At 50.1% G+C, this 21213-nt stretch overlaps 1 protein-coding gene across 1 annotated transcript in view; it reads left to right on the top strand.

Moving 5' to 3' along the window:
• MAP3K15 (mitogen-activated protein kinase kinase kinase 15) overlaps positions 1 to 21213 on the top strand; it is a 119990-nt gene that overhangs the window by 93899 nt on the left and 4878 nt on the right. The window contains exons 15-24 of the mRNA XM_032389613.1: positions 901 to 1034; positions 3288 to 3415; positions 5400 to 5530; positions 5733 to 5838; positions 14462 to 14619; positions 17470 to 17653; positions 18400 to 18559; positions 19081 to 19234; positions 20019 to 20204; positions 20829 to 20934. Of these exons, the coding sequence (XP_032245504.1) occupies positions 901 to 1034; positions 3288 to 3415; positions 5400 to 5530; positions 5733 to 5838; positions 14462 to 14619; positions 17470 to 17653; positions 18400 to 18559; positions 19081 to 19234; positions 20019 to 20204; positions 20829 to 20934 (1447 nt within the window). The remainder of the gene's footprint in view (positions 1 to 900; positions 1035 to 3287; positions 3416 to 5399; positions 5531 to 5732; positions 5839 to 14461; positions 14620 to 17469; positions 17654 to 18399; positions 18560 to 19080; positions 19235 to 20018; positions 20205 to 20828; positions 20935 to 21213) is intronic.

Below are 21213 nucleotides of genomic sequence, written 5' to 3'. Positions count from 1 at the left end.
AGGTACTTGAATTCTTAGTTCAGAATCAGAGTTTGTTGTGGAAATGAACTGAATGATGCACTTTGAAGGTAACAGATGAGGGGGCCAAGAAAGGTGTGAGATAGAAGCCTTTTATGGAGCAGGTTGATGTCTGGTTCAATCAGACATGACGGGGACCTGTTAGTGATCTTCACTGTCATGAGCATCCTTGGAAGTACGTTGGAAGGGACCAGCACATGTTCTGTGCACTTCTATAAGTAGGCACAGTAGAGCCTAGAAAACAACTGGAGCAAGAATTGCTCAGCCTAGAGTTATATTTGTTTTTATCCTCGAGAAGAACCAACTAGAATGCAGCTGTACAGCAACTTTTGATAATGAGATTGCGGCAACAGAATAGCAATGGCGATTATAGGTGGAATGTGTGCAATGTGTTTGACGCTAGATCTGTCCATCTAAAAGGGGAGGAAGCCCTGCCATGTGCTTTGTATTAAGCACATTTTATTGACCTTCGGTTCTCCTGTGGGCTATAGAAGGAGGTTGGTTTCCTGAGAAGCTAATGAAGGATCATGCAGGAAGGCGGCTCTTTGGGGTACTGGACATGGCTTAGAAGCCTTTGTAAATTGCAGCATTAAAGTGGGACAAAATCTCCAAAAGCTGAGGCCACTAAGTTCCATATGAGCTGTATTTTTAAATTTTTTGGATTCCATTTCCTAAAATCATGTTGTGAATGTATGAGTAACTGAGAATTCTACCCTTTGAAAGTAATTACTTAGTGAAAATTACATAACCTGAGGAATGTGACCTGCCTGGTACTCAAATAATGTTATTTATAAATAAAAAATGGCAGGACAACGTTTAGGCTCTTATGGGGCTCCCCCACAAGTTGTGTGCTTTTTGATCCTGTTGCCTTGCCTTCTTCAGTACGAGTATGACCACGATGCAAACGGCGATAGGGTCGTGCTGGGGACAGGCACATATGGGATCGTGTATGCTGGAAGAGACCTGAGCAACCAAGTGCGAATAGCCATCAAGGAAATCCCGGAGAGAGACAGCAGGCAAGTCAGGGCGGGCCTTCCTTGTTCTCAGGTGCCACCTCCACACCCACACCCCATGCCCACCACTGACGGCGCAGGGGACTTAGGAATGAAGGCATCATGTCGTCCAAAACTGTAACATTCTCTTGTTAGAATGGTGATTCGCTTTTGTTCTTTGTGTGTTATAAATAGATGGAGAAAACGGAACAATTTTATTTGGAGGCATGTGGATTGCCAAGAGTCCTATTTTAAAAGAAAACTGTGGTTTTATTTCCACTCATCAACTAGGTCTAAAGTTGTACATTTTTACATAGATAGATGGCAAATTTTTTTAAATGTGACTCAGTGCTTTAATTCATAATGTAACAATTTTAAAGGGCTATGATTTATTCAGATGTATCATTACAGAAAATTAAATGTGGTGAAAAGAAAATTAGCTTTTTGCAGTACAGACTTTTTTTTTATACCCTGCCCTTTAACCTCACCCTCATACATTTGGGGCTATTTTTTTTAAACCACCGTTACTAACTTAATATTTTTTAGAGTCTAATAAATATTCCTTTTTAAAATTCACACTGCCAAAAAAAAAAAAAAAAAATTCACACTGCCCCCCCCCAATTCTAAACAAGAATGTTGCAGTGTTGACTGCCAAGTATTTTTGTAGAGAAGCTACATACAGAGTAATGGCCACCACATAAGAAAGAATAGCTCTGTCCTCCACAGACATGTTCAGACGACATCTGCATGTTGCCCTCAGTGCTGACACTGATGGACACGTGCAAACAGCCCTCCATCCTGGTGGTCAGTGAATTGTTAGGGATGGGTTACAAGTGCTTTCTAGCAGCTGTAAGACCCTTCATCATTCATCCGTTCATTTAATCACTCGTTCATTCATCTGTCTTTTCATTTATGATATTTGAGCTAGAAGGCCAGTCCTGAAATGAACTCGTCTAGCTTCTTCTAAGGCTGGGAAAGATTAAATGACTTCTTCAAGGACGTGAGGAGACAAGACTGGGATCCAGTCTCTTGAGTTCCTTGTCCAGTATTCTGTCTCTTATGCTCATGCTGGCTAAGGTGGTGCAGTTGTATTTTGGGGGGAGATTGCTGGCATGTACCACCTCCTTTAACTGGTTGCAATAGTTAAGCTTTTCGTTGCCCATAGATTTTTGGGGAATTTTAGAGCCAGAGGGGACCTTAGAAACTGTTTTTGTCCCATTCCCTAAATGTATAGCTGAACTTATGATGTTGGGCACCTTCTCTTTGCCAGATTCTGGACTGGCCCTGGGGACTGACAGGTGCCTAGGATGCTGTCCTGATGTCAGGGTGTTCCTGGTTTGGTAGGGAATGCAGATACCTTGCCTGGGGATCAAAGTGATGAGTGTCACCACGGGGGGTGGAGGGGGGGCAGTGCACAGAATGTTTGTGGAAGATAGGAGAGGAATCCCTTACTTTTCCTGAGTGAGTTGTGGTAAGTTTGAGGAAATAAATCCTCTTTGAGCTGGTCTTTGAGGGATGAGTAGCAGTTCATCTGGCAGAAAAGAAGAGGCCAGAGCATTCTATGCAGAGGAAAGAACAGAACTGTTAAAGCACAGAGTGTATTCAGAGAACAACAGATTATCTGTTGTGACTCAAATGTAGGATGGGGGTGGGGGCGCTCCTAAGATGAGGCAAAATTTTCAGTAGATGCAGTCTGACTTGAATTTGAAGTTCCTCCTGTGCCATGTTAAGCAATATGGTCTTTGTATGGACTTGATGATCTGATGAAGTGTGTGTTTCAGGAAGAGGAAATATGGCAACCAGAGGAGAATAGACTAAAGAAACCCGACGCTGGGCTAGGAGGTCCATTAGGTAGCCGTTGTTATAGTGTAGACTGAGTCTGCGGAATGAGACTAGAAGGCAGCTGAAGACAGAACCTTTTGCAACACAACTCTTCATGAGAGGCAGAGGAAGAGGGCCTGCTCAGAGAGGCAAAGCGTAGTTGGAGAGTGGAGACCCTAACGAGAGCAGTCGTTCATTGAGTACCTCCCATACACAAGGCACGCCGGTGGGTGCCTGAGACACTTGACACTCTTCGGCCTTTGGCAGCCCTGCGTGGCAGGTAGAGCTGTCCCCTCTTTTACATAAGGGAAGCTGCCTACTCTTATGGGAGCCAGGGGCAAGACCATCTCCAGAGGGAAGGGACGGCCAGCAGCAGGGCGGGTGCTGGCACAGTGCCATGCGGACCCCGAGCCCCGAGGATCTGGCAGGTGACGCTGGCTTTGCTTTTCTTCCTAGGTACTCTCAGCCTCTGCACGAGGAGATAGCCCTGCACAAGTACCTCAAGCACCGCAATATTGTTCAGTACCTGGGCTCTGTTTCGGAGGATGGCTACATTAAGATATTTATGGAGCAGGTGCCTGGGGGTGAGTAGTCACTAGTATTCTGGTCTCACACGCTGAAAAGCACTGATGAAAATATAATGTGAACATCATCATCCATCTTGCCATTTAAAAAGTGACAGACCCTTTAGATATGGGAGAACATTTGTTTCTCAGAGGAGTTGGATACAAACTTTCCAGTGTCACATAAATAGTCTGTTTCTGGTTTAATTCAGTCATCAAATATTCATTGAGGATCTACTGAGTGCCAGCCGCTGGGCTAAGCACTGGAGACAGATGAATAAAGCATAGTCTCCAGCCTTGAAGCCTTCATGGTCTAGGAGTTTAAAGATAATTTGGAGACGAGGGGACAGAGGTTTTAAAAATGACACTGCAGAATAACATGTTTACTGTGAAATCAAACGCCAGTGCTTTACCCACAGAATCCCCCAAATGCAGGCAGTATTGTGGGGGGAGGAAGAGTTCCTCTGATCTGCAGCCAGAGTGTCTAGCTTGAGTTGGTCCCTCCATCTGCAAGCTGTGGGACCTCAGGCAAATTCTTTACCTCTGTGCCCCCTCAGTTTTCTGATTGAATAAATGAATTGTAAAATTGGAGTACTAATAATTACTCTAATGATTGGCGTTGTAATAATTATTGGGTCGGTAAGGACCCTAGGTCAGTGGGTTGTTGGATGGATCAAATGAGATAGTGTATGTAAAGCTTTTAAACTGGTGCCTGGCAGAGAGCAAGAGCTCAATAAATGTTCATTTAAAACAATAATAAAATAAATAATGAAAATTATGATCTGAGTGCAAACACAAAAACTTCAGTTAGAAATCTGTGTGCAGGGGCATCTGGGTGGTACAGTCAGTTAAGCATCCAACTCTGCTTCGGCTCTCGGGTCATGAGACCAAGCCCTGCATCGGGCTCCACGCTCAGCACGGAGTCTGCTTGAGATTCTCTCTCCCTCTCCATCTGCCCCTCCAGCTCATGCTCGCTCGCTCGCTCTAGCTCTCTAAGATAAAGTAATCTTTTTTTAAAAAAGAAGAAATCTGTATTCATTCATTGCTTTAACCAACAGCTATTAAGAGCTTACTTTTCTATCAAGAACCTAACTGTGTATATTGAGAACTGGGTAGTGGGCTGGATTTTGAAGGTTACATTAAGGATAAAAGACAATTTCTTCTTCTCTCAGGTTGCTCCTAGTCTAGCAGAAAATAGGTCAGTTGCTCTTCACATTAATTGATTTTCCAAGGGTAAGGTTTAAGGATGACAGCAGAATTGGAGAAATGTGCACATCCCCTTTTACAGATGGAGAAAAACTGAGGCATAGCAGGGTTCCTTCAGCACGGGGTAAGGTGTCAGGCTGAGGCTGGCTGGTGCCCAAGGGCCTGCACAGTGACCCCTGAAACACATGGTCAGAATACAGTGAAGGTTGGTTTTCTTTGGGCCCAAAGGTTCAATATCTAATATAATAAGGGCAGGGACGTTAAGACAGTCCTGCCCCTGTGACCCAACGCAGGGGGCTTCTACCACTGAGGATGAACAGACCCAAACTCCTCTGATCCTAGTCCCTGTCTCCCTAAATGGGCCCTCATTCTGGTCCTGTCCACTTCTGAGTTCAGGGCCAGGTATAAAACGTGGCTTTGACCCAAGCCAAATGGCCAAGACGTTTGTGCAGCATCTGCAGCAGGGGGCCGGCCCTCCCCAGGCCAGAGCGCATCGTTGTGCGCTCTCCTCCTGACTTTGTGCGGCATGACAGAGTCTGTAAAACCAAAGGGAGCCCTGCTGAATTTCAGAGGTCCCAAGGGACTCCGGTTCACCCTCCCTCTGCGGTGCCTTCTCTGGCCGCACGGCGTGCACGTCTGGGAGCTGGCAGCAGAGGGAGGAAAGACTGCAGTTAGCCCTGGGGCAGTGGTGTTGGCGTGATGGCAGATGTGCGGTGAGATATCACCTCACTTTGTTTCCCTGGCTCTTACGACTGACTCTTCATCGCCCTGATGAGTTTTCTGCTGTGTCCCTTTCCAGGAAGCCTTTCTGCTCTTTTGCAATCAAAGTGGGGGCCAATGAAGGAGCCCACCATCAAGTTCTACACCAGGCAGATCCTGGAAGGCCTGAAGTATCTCCATGAAAACCAGATTGTGCACAGAGACATAAAGGTACTTGCTTGTGTCCACCAACGCGGCTTCGTTTGTGCCTCTGAGACCCTGCCAGCTGCTGGCTGGCCAGGTCTGCAGACTGCCCAGTTCAGAGAAGGGAAGGAACTGCGCGTGGCCGCCCCCAGAGTGCTGGCTAGTCTTGCTAGAGACTTGAGACTGTTTCTTATGGTCCAAAGCATTTGATGTTCTTCCTTTTCTACAGGGTGATAACGTTCTGGTGAATACCTACAGCGGAGTGGTGAAGATCTCTGATTTTGGAACCTCCAAACGGCTTGCAGGAGTGAATCCGTGCACCGAGACTTTTGCTGGTAAGCGGGACGGGGCTGGGCACGGGCAGCCGTGCCGGAGTTATGGTTCACGAGAGCCTCAGCGTGGTGTGGCCAGTCGGTAACGAAAGCCGACCATGTATTGTCCCCAAGTTGAGATGATTGGAACCTTACTTATAATGGTGCACTGAGCCAGAGACTTGTGGCCACGATCGTGCCTTACTGTCATTGTCATCTTCAAAGGTTGGGTGGGTGTGGCGCTCTCCTTGAGGTTTTTTGAGGGTTTCTAACCATTCGGCAAAACAGCATCTCTTTTAAGTTGTGAGTAATTGTGAATCACAGTAGTCCTCAGACAACTCGTGAGGGCGTTTTACTGGTCTGTCCTAAAAATAGCCTGTTCCTGAGTGCGTTCTGGTACCTCGTGTACTTTGATACGGTTATGTTTCCAAGGGAAGCTGATGGTTCTGGGGAATATGGTCTTGTAGGTGGGGTCGAGAGGTTGGATTTTCTCTTCCACGTCTCAGTGATGGACTCATGGAAACCTTGAGAGGGAGTGGATTCAGAGTGCTACGAAATGACCAGCTAGCTTTCCATTTACCAGACCAGGGAGTCGAATGAGGTTCGAAAAGCTACCTGTGGCTTTTTGAAATTCCTGCTTAAAAAGAATCGATCCCTGGAAAGAAGTACTGATTTTGAAAAAGTAAAAGTTTGTGGTCCCCTAAGGTATAATAAAAGGATCACAAAGATCCTGCTTGAAGGAATTAAGGAACAGTGCTTAGAATATGATAGCTCTGAAGTAATCTATATAAAAGAAGCATGACTGTTCTCTGTCCCTGGAGCACCGAGCTGTGCAGTGGACAGATTTGGCCTTGGCTTTCGTGCATAATGTCTCAGCTTTGAAAAACTTCTCTTCAACAAGAGGGTTGTTGTATGTCGACTGCTGGACGCCCACGGTGGAGACACATTCTCTATCTAAAGAACTTTTATTTCTCAGGACTGACATCTCAGTTGTAACACCAGAGGAGGTACGTGCACCTCGAAATGGAAAATATCACACCAAAGACTCCACCAGAATCTCACAAAAAGTGTACTGAATTTTCATTGATTGTTTCTGATATAAATATACATGTATCAACATGTGTATGTGAGTATGTATGTATGTATGACTGGCACGTTTTTTTTTATTACCCTAATTGAAAATGACTTATATCCTCCTCTTTGGAAGCCACCAATTAGCTTGGCAGTGTGTAGCAAGAGGGTCTCTGATATGACAAGGAGTTATTTCAAAACATAAAACCCCTGACAATTTACCTCGTAATTAGCATCCCCAAGGAGAAGAAAAAATTCACAAAATGCATGTATAATCCATTATCGCCTATCACATTTTCCCAAGTAATTGGCTTGAGGAGGCATGCATTTTGCATTGCAAAATAATGCAGGGGTGTTTGGGGGATAATAAAGAAGGGGTCTCATTTTGGGTAGGAAATTCCCCTGCATATCATTACTCTTTGCAACACAGAGCGGTTCTGTAAAGAAGTCTCAGCTGGTTCCTGCAGAGCCCTGCTTGGATGCTTGAGGATGTGGCTGGGCTTTTCCATGCAAATGCCCAGAGGCTGTCGGAGCCTGGAAGGGGAGCCGGAGGCTAAGGCAACTTCTGGCCCTGAAGCCTCCCCTCCTGTGTTCCTCTGAAGGGCTTTCACTGTAGGTATAAGCCAGCTAGAACGGGAGGAAGGGCCAGTATGGCTAGGGTCAGCCCCCTCTGCTTCTGGTTTTGTTTTTTTTTTTTTTAACAGCTTTATTGGGGTATAAAGTGCACCTGTTTGAAGTGCACGATCCAGTGGTTTCTCAAAAATTTTCCGAGTTGTGCAGCCTTTGCCACGGTCCAGTTTTTGAACATTTCTCTCACTCCAAAAAGGTTCCTGGGCCACCTTGCAGTCCCCGTCCCCATCCCAGCCCCAGGTGACCACTGATGTGCTCTCTGTAGAGATTTGCCTGCTCTGGAGATTTCACACAAATGGAAGAGTAGGTAGTCCTATGTGTCCAGCTGCTGTCACTTTGCATAATCTCTTCCAGGTCCATCCATGCTATGCCGTGTATCGGTACTTCATTCCTCTTCTGGCTGAATGGTACGCCATGGTATGGATAGACCATATTTTGTTTACCCATCTACCATTTAGTGGTCATTTAGATTATTTCCACTTTTTGACTATTGTGAACAATTCTGCTCTGAACAGTCAAGGACAAACCTTTGTAGACCTAAGTTTTCATCCCTCTCGGGTAGATGCCTAGGACTGGATCTTGGGACAGGAACTCTGTTCCGGTCTATGGCTGTGGACATCTTTGGTTCAAAATCTGGCTCATCCAGTTGCTTGCTAGCTGTGTGACTTTGGCCATGTTACTTCATGTCTCTGTGCCGTACATAGTTTCTTCATAAATGGAGATGCTCCTAGTACTATCTCAGAGGGCTTTTATGAGGATTAAATAAGTTAATATTGGTGAAGTGCTTTGACCAGTACCTGACTCACAGCAAGTGCAACGGAAGTATTTGTCAATAAAATAAATACTAATTTGCACTTAGAAGTCCCAGATTATTAGGGCTGGCGGGAGCCTTTGAGAGAATCGAGTTTCTGTGGGTAACTAATATGTTGAACCTGTCAGACTCAGAGGCTGTAATCATAAAAGTCATCTCAGATTTTTTTTAAAAGATTTTATTTATTTGACAGAGAGACCAGAAGCAGGGGGAGCGACAGGCAGAGGGAGAGGGAGAAGCAGGCTCCCCGCTGAGCAGGGAGCCCGATGCGGGGCTCGATCCCAGGACCCTGGGGTCATGACCTGAGCTGAAGGCAGACGCTTAACGACTGAGCCACCCAGGTGCCCCAAAAGTCATCTCCTCTTTGTCTCCCACTGCCCTCTACGTCCTGTCCAGGACAGGAGTCCTTTCCTGAGTCTTTGCCAGCTACCCTGAGACAACTGAGAGAAAGTCTTAATGGCACTTTGAGAAGCAAACCGTCTGAATTAGGTAACTGAAAGGAGCCCTGCTAATATACTTGTCAGCACTCTGGTCCTCGCTCCAGGGACAGTGCTCTTCCCCTGTGGCTGCGGGTCTAGCGGCAGGCAGCACGGAGTCTCGCCTTTTCTCCCCTGACTCCCACCTCCTTCCCTGCTCCCCAGCTGGGAACACTTTCCTGCCGGGTCCCTCTGAATGTGACTCCCACGTGCTGGGCAGAGACCTGTCCTTTAGCTGACTGCCCGCTGCCCCCACCACTTTTATCCCTCACATTGTATTCACTCCTCCATTTTTTTTCTCCTGAGGGATTCAGGCCATGGGAGATGGCCTTTGAGCAGGAGTCCTTTTAAAAAGACCCTAGGGGGTGCCTTCGTGGCTCAGTCGATTGAGCATCCACCTCTTGATTTCAGCTCAGGTCCTGATCTCAGGGTTGTGAGATCGAGCCCTGCTTGGAGATTGAGTCCTGCTTGGAGCTCTGCACTAGGCGTGGAGTCTGCTTAAGGTTCATTTTCACTCTCTCTCTCTTTCTCTCTCTCTCTCAAAAAAAAAAACAAACCCTAAAGCAGTATTTCTGCAATGGGTCCTACATCTGGTGTCCAGAGATCATACATCTTTCACCCACTGTCAAGAGGGCGTGGTGACACCACCAGACCCTATGAGCTGATGCTCTAAGCTGCTTTTCCTCCCATGGGAACCAGTCCTATGTGCAGCTCACCAGCAGGGGACACACAAAGACAGCTCTGTGTGGGGGCCAGCCAGGAGCCCTCAGAAGCTTTGGGGTAGGACAAAGTGGTGTCCCGTCCTACCACACCCATCCTTGGGCAGGGCAACCAGAGTGGCCCCTGGGGCCACAGGAAGCACCTTATTTCTCTTTTCTGTACTTCATTAATAGGAAATTTTGAAACCTTGGGCTCGGGCTCGGTATTTTCCAGAGCCTATAGAAGATGCTTATGTATGTGGCCTCCTGTCAAGTGCGACGGTCCGGAGTGAGTGTTAAGTTGCCTGAGTTGCCATTTTGGGCACAGCCCTTCCCCGACTCCTGTATTGAGAGGGCAGACCTCCCGGCACAGCAGTGTCTAAAGAAGTAGCTTTCAACACCCCCCACCTCCGGTCTCTCCTCTCTCCACCTTTTTAACACCTTGATCCAGGTGGAAGTCCCCTGGGCTAAGGACCTGAGTGCAAGGTGTGTGACCAGTTGGATGACACCCCCTTGGAAACATGGACCCGTTGTCAGTCTCTCGCCCCGTGCCTTGGTGTCTGGCTTTTATCTTGGCACCTCGATCAAAACTTCTAAAGTGCTGCCCTATGCCATGCATTTTCTTTGCCAGCAATTTGAAAATCCTGCTTGTGCAATTGTCTAGGAACCCCCAATCAATTTCATGTCCCCAGGGGGCTGGGTCACTGCCTGCAGGTCTCCTGTCTCCGTGTTCTGAACTCTGCACCCCTGCTCGGGCATAGCCAGCTGAGAGTCATGGCTGGCTGGCCAATCGAGTGACCTGTGTGTGGGCACACCTTAGGGGACATGCAGTTGAGAAAGGATGTGACGCCCTTAAGAGAGCCAGGTTAAAGGCAAGCAAGTTTCCCAGCATTTCTGCATTAATCAGATGCCCACCCACCCCACCCCCCCGCCCCAGCATCTTTACTTGGTTTCTCAGCAGAAGCTATTCTGGTGCAGCTGATGTACACCCAAAACATGCACACCGCTTGGGGACAGTCCCTTGACTATTTGAAATAGTTGTGTGGCTCCGTCACTGTTGGATGTTTACTCTGAGTGGGTGGTTTTTTCTAGGAATATGGTAGTCAGTAAAACGGAGCACCCAGTTTTTGATTACTGCTCTCCACCTTCCAGTGACATGAGACCAAGTCACATGATAGCTTTGGAAATCCTTGCATCAAGTACACTTTTGTTCAGGCACCATTTGTTTCACTCGTGCTCCTGCTCGATTCCTTGCATCTGGTCGGTGATGTCATGGTGAATAGCTCCCGATGTGGAGACCGAAGACCTGAGTTCTAGCTTGAGCACATCCCCTACCTTCTCTGAACCTCATTTGTCTCCTGTATAAAATGGGAATCACAGTAGGTAGTGCCTCTGCCCGACCTTCACAGAGACAGCGCTATGTAGTGATGTTTTTGTAAGCTATTGAGTACTAATGGGCAGTCAGGCCAGCAGCCTTCAAGATGGCCACCAGTGTCCCCCCCCCCCCCCCCCGCCATTCACAGCCTTTTGTAATCCCCTCCCCTTGAATGTGGGCTGGACTTAGTGACTCACTTCTAATGAACAGATGAAGGTAAAGCGGCAGTGTGTGACCTGGAGGCCAGGTCAGAAAAGACAGTGTGGCATCCTTCTTGCTTGCTGTCTTTGGGTCACTTGCTCTGGGGGGAAGTCATGTCTTGAAGATCCCATGTGGTGAGAAACTAAAGCTTCTTCCGAAACCCCACCTGAGCTTGGAACTGGATCCTCCAGCTCCATTCTGGGTTTCAGATGACTACAGCCCAGCAGGTAACTGGACCACAGCCTACCCAGCTGTTCCTGGGTTCTGACCCTTAGAAACTGTGTGAGATCCTAACTCCTGTTTTAAGCCACTAACATTTGGGGTAATTTATTACATAACAATAAATAACTAATATGGATGTCATTGCTATGTTCACTATGTTTCCATACAAAGAAAATCTCCAAATTTAGCACCAAGCACACTTATCCCCCAGTTTTGAAACTATTGTGCTGAAGTGCAGTTACTTGACCAGCATCAATAAACCATTGCAGTTTGGTTTGGTGATATTTTCAATGTTGCATAACTTTGTAAAAGTTTATTCTCTTGCTCTTTTAAGAATTAACTGTTAGGGGTACCTGGCTGGCTCAGGTGGAAGAGCATGCGACTCTTGATCTTGGGGTCCTGAGTTCGAGCCCCACGTTGGGTGTGAGATTACTTAAAAATAAATAAACTTAAAAAAACTAACTTTTCGTGATTGTATTAGTTGGCATTCAGGCAGGAAAATCAAAATCACCCCACTTATTTTTACAGAGAGAATTTAGTAGAAAGAACTGTTAACTGGGACTGAGTTATCCCCCTAGGGCTTGGGGGGGGGTGCAGAATGAAGGGCAGAATTGGAACCTTTCAGGAGGGTATTACTGGACTGGAACAGGTAACGGCGGGGCAGGGCAAGATGAAGCTGGTTCTGAAACTATGAGGGGACAAAAAAGCTAGAAAGTGGAGCCAGGCACTGCTGCTGGAACCAGTTGAGGGTCCAAAGGGAAGCTCCCGCAGAAGAACAGCAGCAGATGGTGGGGAGCAAGTAACCTCTCCTTCCTCCTTCCTTGTAGGTATGCGTGAGCACACCCCGGTTGTGCTCGGGTTCTCTAGCGCCTCCAAGTGACAGCATAACAGGAAGCTGCCTCAAAGCAGAAATGTGGTTTGCAGGGTCCCTAGCCCAGCATCATAGAGCAGAGCTGAGAGATAATAGCTTAACAAACTGCACCGTGTCAAGTGTTTCCTCGATTAATGGCTTGTGAATTAGTTCTAAGGCACATCCCCTGCCAAGGCCTCTCCCTTCACTATTCACAGCAGTACAAGCCTGGGAGGGGAGATTGTGTCACTGGAAGTTCCATCCCTGGGGCGCTGGGACTTCCTAACAATGCAGCAAGTGCTGCGAGCCTGTCTTGCCTAACCCTGCAGCCAGCCGAACACTTCCCTACCAGGTTTTCAGCTTCGAAAACCAAAGCCATCATTTGGGCCCTACTGATCTGTTGAGCGCACGGATCCAGCCCAGTTTGTATTGAACCTTAAATTAGTTTGACTTTTTAAAAATTAAAAGAAATTAAAATTCTTTTCTTCAGTCTCACCAGCCATATTTCAAGGGCCCAACAGTTATATTTGGCTAGCGGCTACCATATAGAACTGCATAGAACATTGTCATTATTGCAGAACGTTCTGTGGGAGGCACCTGGGTGGCTCAGTCTGTTAAGCGATGGACTCTTGGTTTTGGCTTAGGTTACGATTACGATCTCAATCTCAGGGTCGTGGGATCGAGCCCTGGGTCAGGCTCCACACTAGCATGGAGTCAGCTTGTCCCTCTCCCTCCCTGCACTTGTGTGCTCGCTCTTTCTCTTAAGTAAGTAAGTAAGTAAATAAATAAATAAATATCATTTTTAAAAAACATTCTGTGGGTCAGAGCTTTTCAAATGGTCACTGGAAAGAAAAATGCTAAAACACATTGGATCTTCAAGAAGAAGATGTAGTAGTAGGTAGTTTCTCCATTTTTTTTTTAAACCAACAAGCCCTTTGTTTTCATTGATTAAGATTCTGGAAACCTGCTTTGATTGCGTGATATTGAGACAGGCACTTGAATTTCTCTGGGCATCAGTGTTCTCTGTTCACGCCTTAGCCAGTGACCTCTGCCAAGTTCACTGTTATAAACCACTTCGCCAGCACATAGGGTCTGTTGCTGCTGCTTTCCTCTGCCTTAGTTTCAGGAAGAACCTACGATTGTATTCCCAGAGCCCTGATTGACCTCCCTGCCCCCATCTCTGCAATCCCTTCTCCTTCCAGTGCTATACCTGATCCCCACCTTCCCTGTGGCCACCTCTGGTGGCTTGTGACCCACAGGAGAAAGTCCAAAGCCAGAGCCTTCATTATTCACTGCTTGCCGTTCGGGCTGTTCCCAGGCCGCTGCCTCCTTAATTTTTAATTCTTAACTTCCTGCCCTGTGTCAGACTTCACTTGTGGTTCACAGAACTCGCTCTGTACGTCACACCCTTGTGCCTCTGCTCAAGCTCTTCCCTTGGCCTGGGAGTCCGCCCATCCCTTTGTCCACGTCTTTGACCTTCACGGCAGGTGGCAAGTTCACAGGCAGCACCATCCGCCACCTTTTGAGGATTTGCCTCCACCTTCCCAGCGGGGCCATGCTTTACCCTGCTTGCTCCTGCCCGATGACGGCACATGGCGGAGCTACTAGAACAACGTGGGACTCCTCCAGTGGGCAGCTTTTGGTCAGGGACGCCCCAGTGGCCCGGCTGAAGGGTCTGAGCTGCTCTTCTGAGACTGCCTCCCCACCTCTTCGTTCCCCCTCTCCTTTCCCACGTGTCACATTGGCACTGAGGGTGACTGCTCTCCCTGCCCATCTTGTTCCTTCTCCCTTTATCACTCATATGCTTCTCCCCAGTAAGCCTCTCGTATGTCTAATCCTGTCTTGGCATTTACCTCTCAGAGAACCAAGTTGATCCAGATAGAGCTTTTCCTGACCGGAAGCAGGCAGAGTCCAGCACAGACCCTGCTGTTCTAGCGCCTGCTCCACTTTCCCACCATCGCCATCTTGTCTGTCTCCTCCACTTGGCAGCTCCTCAGCGTCGGGCACTGTGTTTCTCACCTTCTGTGTTTCCCCACATCTGGTGCACCCTACTATTTGCTTATTGTATTGGATCGGGGCCCATTTATCTTTCGAGGAGCTGGGCAATCTTCTTTCGATGTGCCTAGTATCAAAGGAAGGCACGTTGCATGTCTCTGATCAGAGAAAGGATGCAACCACATCATTTATGCCTGAGAGCGGGCTCCATCTGTCATCAGTGAGAGGGTTAAAGTTCACACACTTGTTTACTAATGGTCCACTTACATGTTTGAGCAATAGGGTGCCCACGATCTCTATTATTTTTTTTCCCCACAGGCACTCTGCAGTACATGGCACCTGAGATTATCGATCAGGGACCTCGCGGGTACGGTGCCCCGGCAGATATCTGGTCCCTGGGCTGCACCATTATCGAGATGGCCACCAGCAGGCCTCCGTTCCATGAGCTCGGCGAACCGCAGGCAGCGATGTTCAGAGTAAGACATGTTTGCTGATTGAGGTTGCTGGTGTTGGGGAAATAAGCCAGAAGGGAACCTCCTGCCACTCTGGAAACCTCTCCACGGAGGTAGAAGAGAAAACCATTTTATCACTGAATAAGCATTACATCAGAATGTGGTGCGGGTCACAGGCCATCCCCCAAGTGATTGCAAAGACAGAAAGGACGTGTCCTTCTCTTGAGCTCATCAGCAGTACCGCCCTTTACCACCCGTGTTGTCAGAGGGAATGATGATTGGTCCTCCCGTGCATGGACTGGAGAGCACCACGGGTCACACTGGTGCACCCAGGGGGCACCTGGTGATTGGGATGACCGTTTGCATTAGCTAATTGGCTTTACCCAAAGGAAAAATAAACTTCTCCAATTTTGGGGGACCCCTGAGTGGCTCAGTTGGTTAAGCATCTGCCTTCGGCTCAGGTCATGATCCCAGGGTCCTGGGATCGAGTCCCGCATCGGGCTCCCTGCTCGGCGGGAAGCCTGCTTCTCCCTCTCCCACTCCCCCTGTGTGCATGCACAGGTTCTCTCTCTCTCTCTCTCTCTCTGACAAATAAAATCTTTGAAGAAAAAAAAAAAAAGGAGGTAGTTTTGGAGCAAGACGTTACTTTAGTTAGGCTCTTCCCTACCCGCTGGAACTGGGAGGTGGGGACGTCTCCTCCTTGATGTTGACATTTCCAGGAGTTGGCCCCCAGGTCCTTGAGAAAGACATTCTTGCCAAGAGGTTTATTCACCTTTTAAAAAGATTCACATGCATCTCACAAAGATCAAGAACTTGGAATTACACGTTTTCTAAAGTAAGTGCTCTAAGAAAAGGGGGGTCTCCCCTTATTTCCATCAGGGAGGATGAAGCCTCTGATTTTGAATGTGTATTTGCCCTTACACTGGGCAAGGCTTAAGGCCACATGAGTCTGTGTCTTTGGAGGGCAGGTTTCTAACTGGGTTTTGAAGAGGTAGGACTTCGGATAGCAGACGGTGATTACTTTGTCATTCTAAAAGCCCTCCCAGAACTGGCAGGCAGGGCACCCCATGTGTTGAGGCCCACTTAGGACTGACTGGCCACTATGGGCGGGGATTCTACCCCCCGGGCCTTCTTCCTTGGGAAGGGACGTGTTTGCCACCCCAGGGGAAGCTGACGCCAGGACAGCCCCATGTGTCTCAGGTCAGGTCTGCGGCTCCTGGCTCTTTGTGCAGAGAAGTTAAAGAGAGGCTGTGGCGGTAAGAGTCCCTTGCCAGCCCCGGCCTTCTGTGGAGCATTTGTGTTCGCCTCAAGGCTAAGAAGGAAGAGAGCGGGTTCACTGCTTCTGGCCGGTGAGGTCCCAGCACACTGAAGCAGCCCGATGGAACAGGATCCAGAGGCCTTGCTTCCCGCTTCTCTGCCGGGTGTGCTGGCCCTCAGCCTGTCGGCCCGCATCTTTGCCGGACGCTCCCGCTCGCTCTTGGGCAGAAACAACTAAAAGGCCCGAGTGCAGGTTTCTGCGGGCAAGCTGAGTGTAGGCCGCTCAGCAGACCGAGCGCCCTGCGCTGCCGGAGCCGTGGCTGCTCCCCTCGGCCGGCCCCTGCAGAACCTTCTCAGGGCTTCCCACCCTCCCAGCCGCTGGTAGGCAGCTCCGACGCCAAGACCTCAAGTCAGCAAGTATCTTCTGGCACCCACAGTCTCAACAAGACCCTGAACACCAGGGCTAGGGGACAGCAATGAGCTTCCCCATCCTTAGTGTTGATCCGTGATGAAGCCAGGGGCGGTTTTTGAAGATCTTACCCACAGCTTCATCACGGGCCTCGGGATGATAGATAGTAGCCTGTGCTGAGAAAAACATCAGGGCCTGAGCAGTGATGCTGTGAAGAGACACAGCGCCACGTGAAGGCCAAGGTGAGGGTGATGTGTCTACGAGCTGCAACCACCAGAAGCTGGAAGAGGCGAGGAAGGATCCGCTGGGGGTTTCGCAGGGAGTGTGGCCCTGTCAGCACCTTGATTTTAGACTTCCAGCCTCCAAAACTGTGAGAACATCAATTTCCATAGTTTGAAGGCACCGAGTTTGTGGTGCTTGGTGACAACCCCCCCCCCCAGCAGACTAATACAGGGACCCCTGGAGTAATGGCAAAGCACCTTTAGGAAGAATGTATTGGCACGGTGCCAAGGTGCTGCCCACATTTGCTGTTTCCTAAGAGTCTGAAGGCAAGCCATTCCTTTCTTCTTGGGGTTCTTGTCCTGAATTTCTGTCTCGGGCCCCCTAGTGCCCTTCCCTCCCTGCCCCTTAGGTGAGGGGCGCCACTTGTCATGTGTCCTGCATTTCACATCTTAGGGGTTATATTCCATCCAGCGTTTAATGTTCTCAAAATCTAAAACTTGACTTAAAAGCTTGTATTTTATTGTGGTACGAATAGTTAACATGAGCTCTGCCCCCTTACAAACCTGAAAGCGCATATGACGGAACTGCTGAGTCTACGTACCGTGTTGTACGACAGAGCTCCACAGTGTATTCATCTTGTTGACCCAAAACCTTGCGCCCTGCAATGAATAACTCTCTGCTCCCCCACCTCCAATCCCAAACTCTGGAGCCTCCGTCCATGGTGGGCTTGGGGCTCCAAGAGGACTAGAACAGAAGCCCCAAGACCTCTTACGGCCTAGGCTCTGAAACTCCTCTGATAACACTTTTCCTGTGACCTACGGGGCAAAGCCAAGTCCCAGGAGGCCAGCCGGGCGAGCCATTGAGGAGGATCTCATCCGCCGGCCCCTCAAAGGATGGCAGGGGTGGGAGCTTTATATTGAAGGCTTGTACACCTGGGTGTGCCTGAGGCCTCACAGTCACATCGGTCACCTCTCCCTTAAATGCAGGTGGGGATGTTTAAGATCCACCCTGAGATTCCAGAAGCCCTTTCAACAGATGCCAGAGCCTTCATTTTATCCTGTTTTGAGCCTGCTCCCCACAAACGTGCCACCGCTGCTGAGCTGCTCAAAGAGGGTTTCTTAAGGCAGGTGAACAAGGGCAAGAAGAGCCGAATCGCTTTCAAGCCGGCAGGTGAGGTGTACCTGGACAGCTGGGGGGCTGCCCTGGGCGCGGTGATACCCGAGCTCCTCCGTCACTGGGAGAAGACAGAGCCTCCCACATGGCGCCCGTTGCTGTGAGGAGTGGCAGGGATGGGTGCGGCGGGTGTGGGGGTTGTCGGACCCCAGCCAAGGAATGGCCCTTGATTTCCTGACAGGCGCAGGGAGGCCCTCAGGTGACAGCGGTACACCCCCTTGTTAAAGTCTTTCCTTTGTGATTGTGCCGAGGAGGGAGGCCAGAGGTGCCTTGGCTGGGGTTTTGGGTCTTCCCTGGCTTTTCCCCGTGTGCTGCTCCTGACCTTGATAAGGGGCACATCTGGGGAGTTTGCCTGCAGCAGCTGTCCCACAGGCCACGGGAGCCAGGTGACCCCTTCTAGGGCATTGAGCCCTACCCAGCAATGACATAAAAATGGTCTCTGAAAACGAAACCATTTGTTGTCTTGTCCTGGTGTGGATGGAGTCAGAAGCCAGGACAGGGAGGCTCGGCGGCTTGCTCCCACTGCAGCTAGCTGTGTCAGCGTTTCCTGTGGGCTGCTTAGAAGCGCAGTCTCGCGCCTATCTCAGACCTGCTCAGGTGGAACCTGCGTTTCAGGGACCCCTGGGTGATGGATTGGGCTGCCCCGTTAGAGCAGCACAGACTTCGCAGGCCCCTGCATGGGTCACCTGGCCTGAGGGGTGGGCTGAGACTCCCCTCCCCCCTCCCTGTCTGCCCCCACACAGAGAGTACCTGGGGCACCACCCTAGCCCTGCCCACGTCCGGGGAGCCCCTGGGCAGCAGCAGCAGCGAGCACGGCTCTGTCTCCCCGGACTCTGATGCCCAGCTGGATACGTTCTTTGAGAAGGCCCGGGCGCCCAAGCACCGGCTCAGCCACCTGCTCAGGTACGGCCCAACCCTTCCCTCTGCTGTGGGCCTGTGAGGGGGTACTGGCGTTCACCAGGGGCCAAATACCTCCCAGGTCAAAACCAGATGGCGGCCAAGGGCTTTTGCTTGCTTTCTGCGCCGTCAGTGGGCCAACGGTGCAGGGGAGGAAGGCAGCGGGCTGCATGTTCACTGCAGTCGCTTACCCCCCCTCCCTCCTCCCTCACCCTCCTCCCTTCCTCCCCTCACTACCCCTTCTCTCCTATCCCCTCTGCCCCTCCTCCCATCCTCCCCTTAATTATCCCCTTATTCTCTCCCCCTTCCCCCCCACCCCACCTTTTTCCTCCCTCTCCCAACACTGGTGCTCCTGGGGTTAGAAAAAAAGCACTGCATCTCTCTTCCATCTGCCTGCCTCCTGCAGTTTCACCTTGAGGGTGGGAACTGCAGGGGGAGTCACCACTTAGCCCCTCCCCCGCGGCCTCCAAGCGTGGAGACTTTGTTCTGGGACGCACAGGGATTGTCGCATGTGTGTGTGTCTGCAGTGTTCCGGATGAGAGCGCAGCCTCGTCCCCAGAGGACAGGGACCCAGGCCTCTTCCTGCTGCGCAAGGACAGCGAGCGCCGCGCCATCCTGTACAAAATTCTCTGGGAGGAGCAGAACCAGGTGGCTTCCAACCTGCAGGAGTGCGTGGCCCAGGTAGGGCCAGGTGGGGGGGGGCCCCCCCCCCCCCCCCCCCCCCCCCCCCCCCCGCCGCCCGGGGCCAGGTCCCAGAACAGGTCCCAGCGGGACCCCAAGGCTCCTGCTACCCTGGGACGTTTGCGCAGTTACAGTAATCACTATAAGTATTTACCAACGTCCTTCCCTCTTCCAACAAGACAAAAGAAAATACAAAGGAAAAAAAAAAAGACTCCCCTGAAGCCTGCATTTGCGGAGCACTGCAGTGAACCCAGGCATTGATGGAGCGGTGCTGCCCCCTGGTGGAAAACAAGCCAAATGCAGCGCGAAGCTCAAGGGCTCCCCGCCTTTGCCCTTCACTCATGTGAATCCCCCGTTTTGAAACCCCAGCTGCAGGACACACAAAGTTGCCCTCAAAAGCTGGGAGAGCAGCTGCTTTAGGGACAAAGGTTATGGATAAGAATATTTGCATTTACTTCTTTTGGAAGCGGGAAGTTCTTTTTAGGAAGAGGCCACTTGCCCTACTAGGCCTTCTAACAAGGCGGGGTGGGGGGGGGGGGGGGTGGGCGGGGGCGGGGCAGTTACACGGGATTCAACAGGAGGGCAGAACCGTTCCCAGAGGGGTTTAGTTGTGTGGGGTGGGGGACAGGGAGGAGAGGGGCCCCCTAACAAAAGATCGGGAGGGAATTCCAGAAACAGACCCCTTCTCACTTGGGGTGTCCACATAATACTTGTCGAATTTTCCCTCCCTCTCTGACTCACTCAGTGAAAGTGATTTTGGTGGGGGGGGCGGGGCGGTGATCAGAGTTCCGAAGACTTGCATCTCTCAGTCGGCCACATCAAGCAAATAATTGGGATCCTGAGGGACTTCATCCGCTCCCCGGAGCACAGAGTGATGGCATCCACGATATCAAAGCTAAAGGTGGACCTGGACTTTGACAGCTCGTCCATCAATCAGATTCATCTGGTACTATTTGGATTTCAGGATGCTGTAAGTGTTCTGTCTGGCCCTAGAGAACGTGCTAGAAGGCAGGAAGCCCACTGAAGTGGCTCAAAGCCAGGACCATGGAGTTCAGTTACCATCTTCTGCCACAGTCCGTTTCTTCTAACCTGCTTACACGTAAATCCCTAGTTTCAGCAGTGGCTTGTAAACACAGAATATGCAAGTACCGGTGAACGGGCTGATGGTATTTGGCCCCTCAGAGCAGGAGTATGGGACTTAGAGGACCCGGGAGCAGGGGGCATCTGCCGGCTGAGGAGATACGGGGTTTACGCTTACGTGTCTATGCAAACAGGTAAGAGTGGCTGCAGGCCTGCATCCTTGTCTGGTGCAGCTTTGTGTCCCATGGCCCCTGGCCTTTCATAGGTGCTCAGTAAACGCCCCTTGAATAAACAGTGGAGAGGCCCGGTGTGGGAGATCCAATCCCTGCCCGTCCCCTAGACCCAGGAGGACTCGGGGGCAGCTTGCAGGAAGACTGGAAGGAACAAGTCAGGTAGAAATGCAGAGCAGCGTGGTTGACATTTTCTTTCAGAGTAGAAGTCAACTAGAATGAGTAAGAACTCCTCTTTCTTTAAAGTACAGCGGACCAGAAATCTGGATTTTTGTGACTTGTAGGTAAATAAAATTTTGAGGAACCACTTAATTAGGCCTCACTGGATGTTTGCGATGGACAACATCATCCGTCGAGCGGTGCAGGCTGCAGTCACCATTCTCATCCCGGGTAAGTGCCGCCTGTTTGGTCAAGGTCAGGCTCAGGCTGTGGAAGAGATCGCAAGTATCCTCTGCACTCAACAGTCGTTTTCTCTTTCCCATCTGGGCTACGTACTTCCCTGCAATTCAGTAAACGCTAAGAACTCCGGGAGGGGTACTTATGTGCCCTCTCGGCATAACCAAGGGGCCGGCATAGAGACAAAGCTTGTGATCTGAGGGGGAGCACCGAGCCTGAGGGCCAGGATCCTGCAGCGCACCCTCTTACACACTCGGGACCGCCGACTGGAGG

The sequence above is a fragment of the Phoca vitulina genome, unplaced genomic scaffold (assembly GCF_004348235.1).
Source record: "Phoca vitulina isolate PV1807 unplaced genomic scaffold, GSC_HSeal_1.0 scaffold55, whole genome shotgun sequence".
NCBI classification, from domain to species: domain Eukaryota; kingdom Metazoa; phylum Chordata; class Mammalia; order Carnivora; family Phocidae; genus Phoca; species Phoca vitulina.
This window is presented reverse-complemented; position numbering and strand designations above follow the sequence as displayed.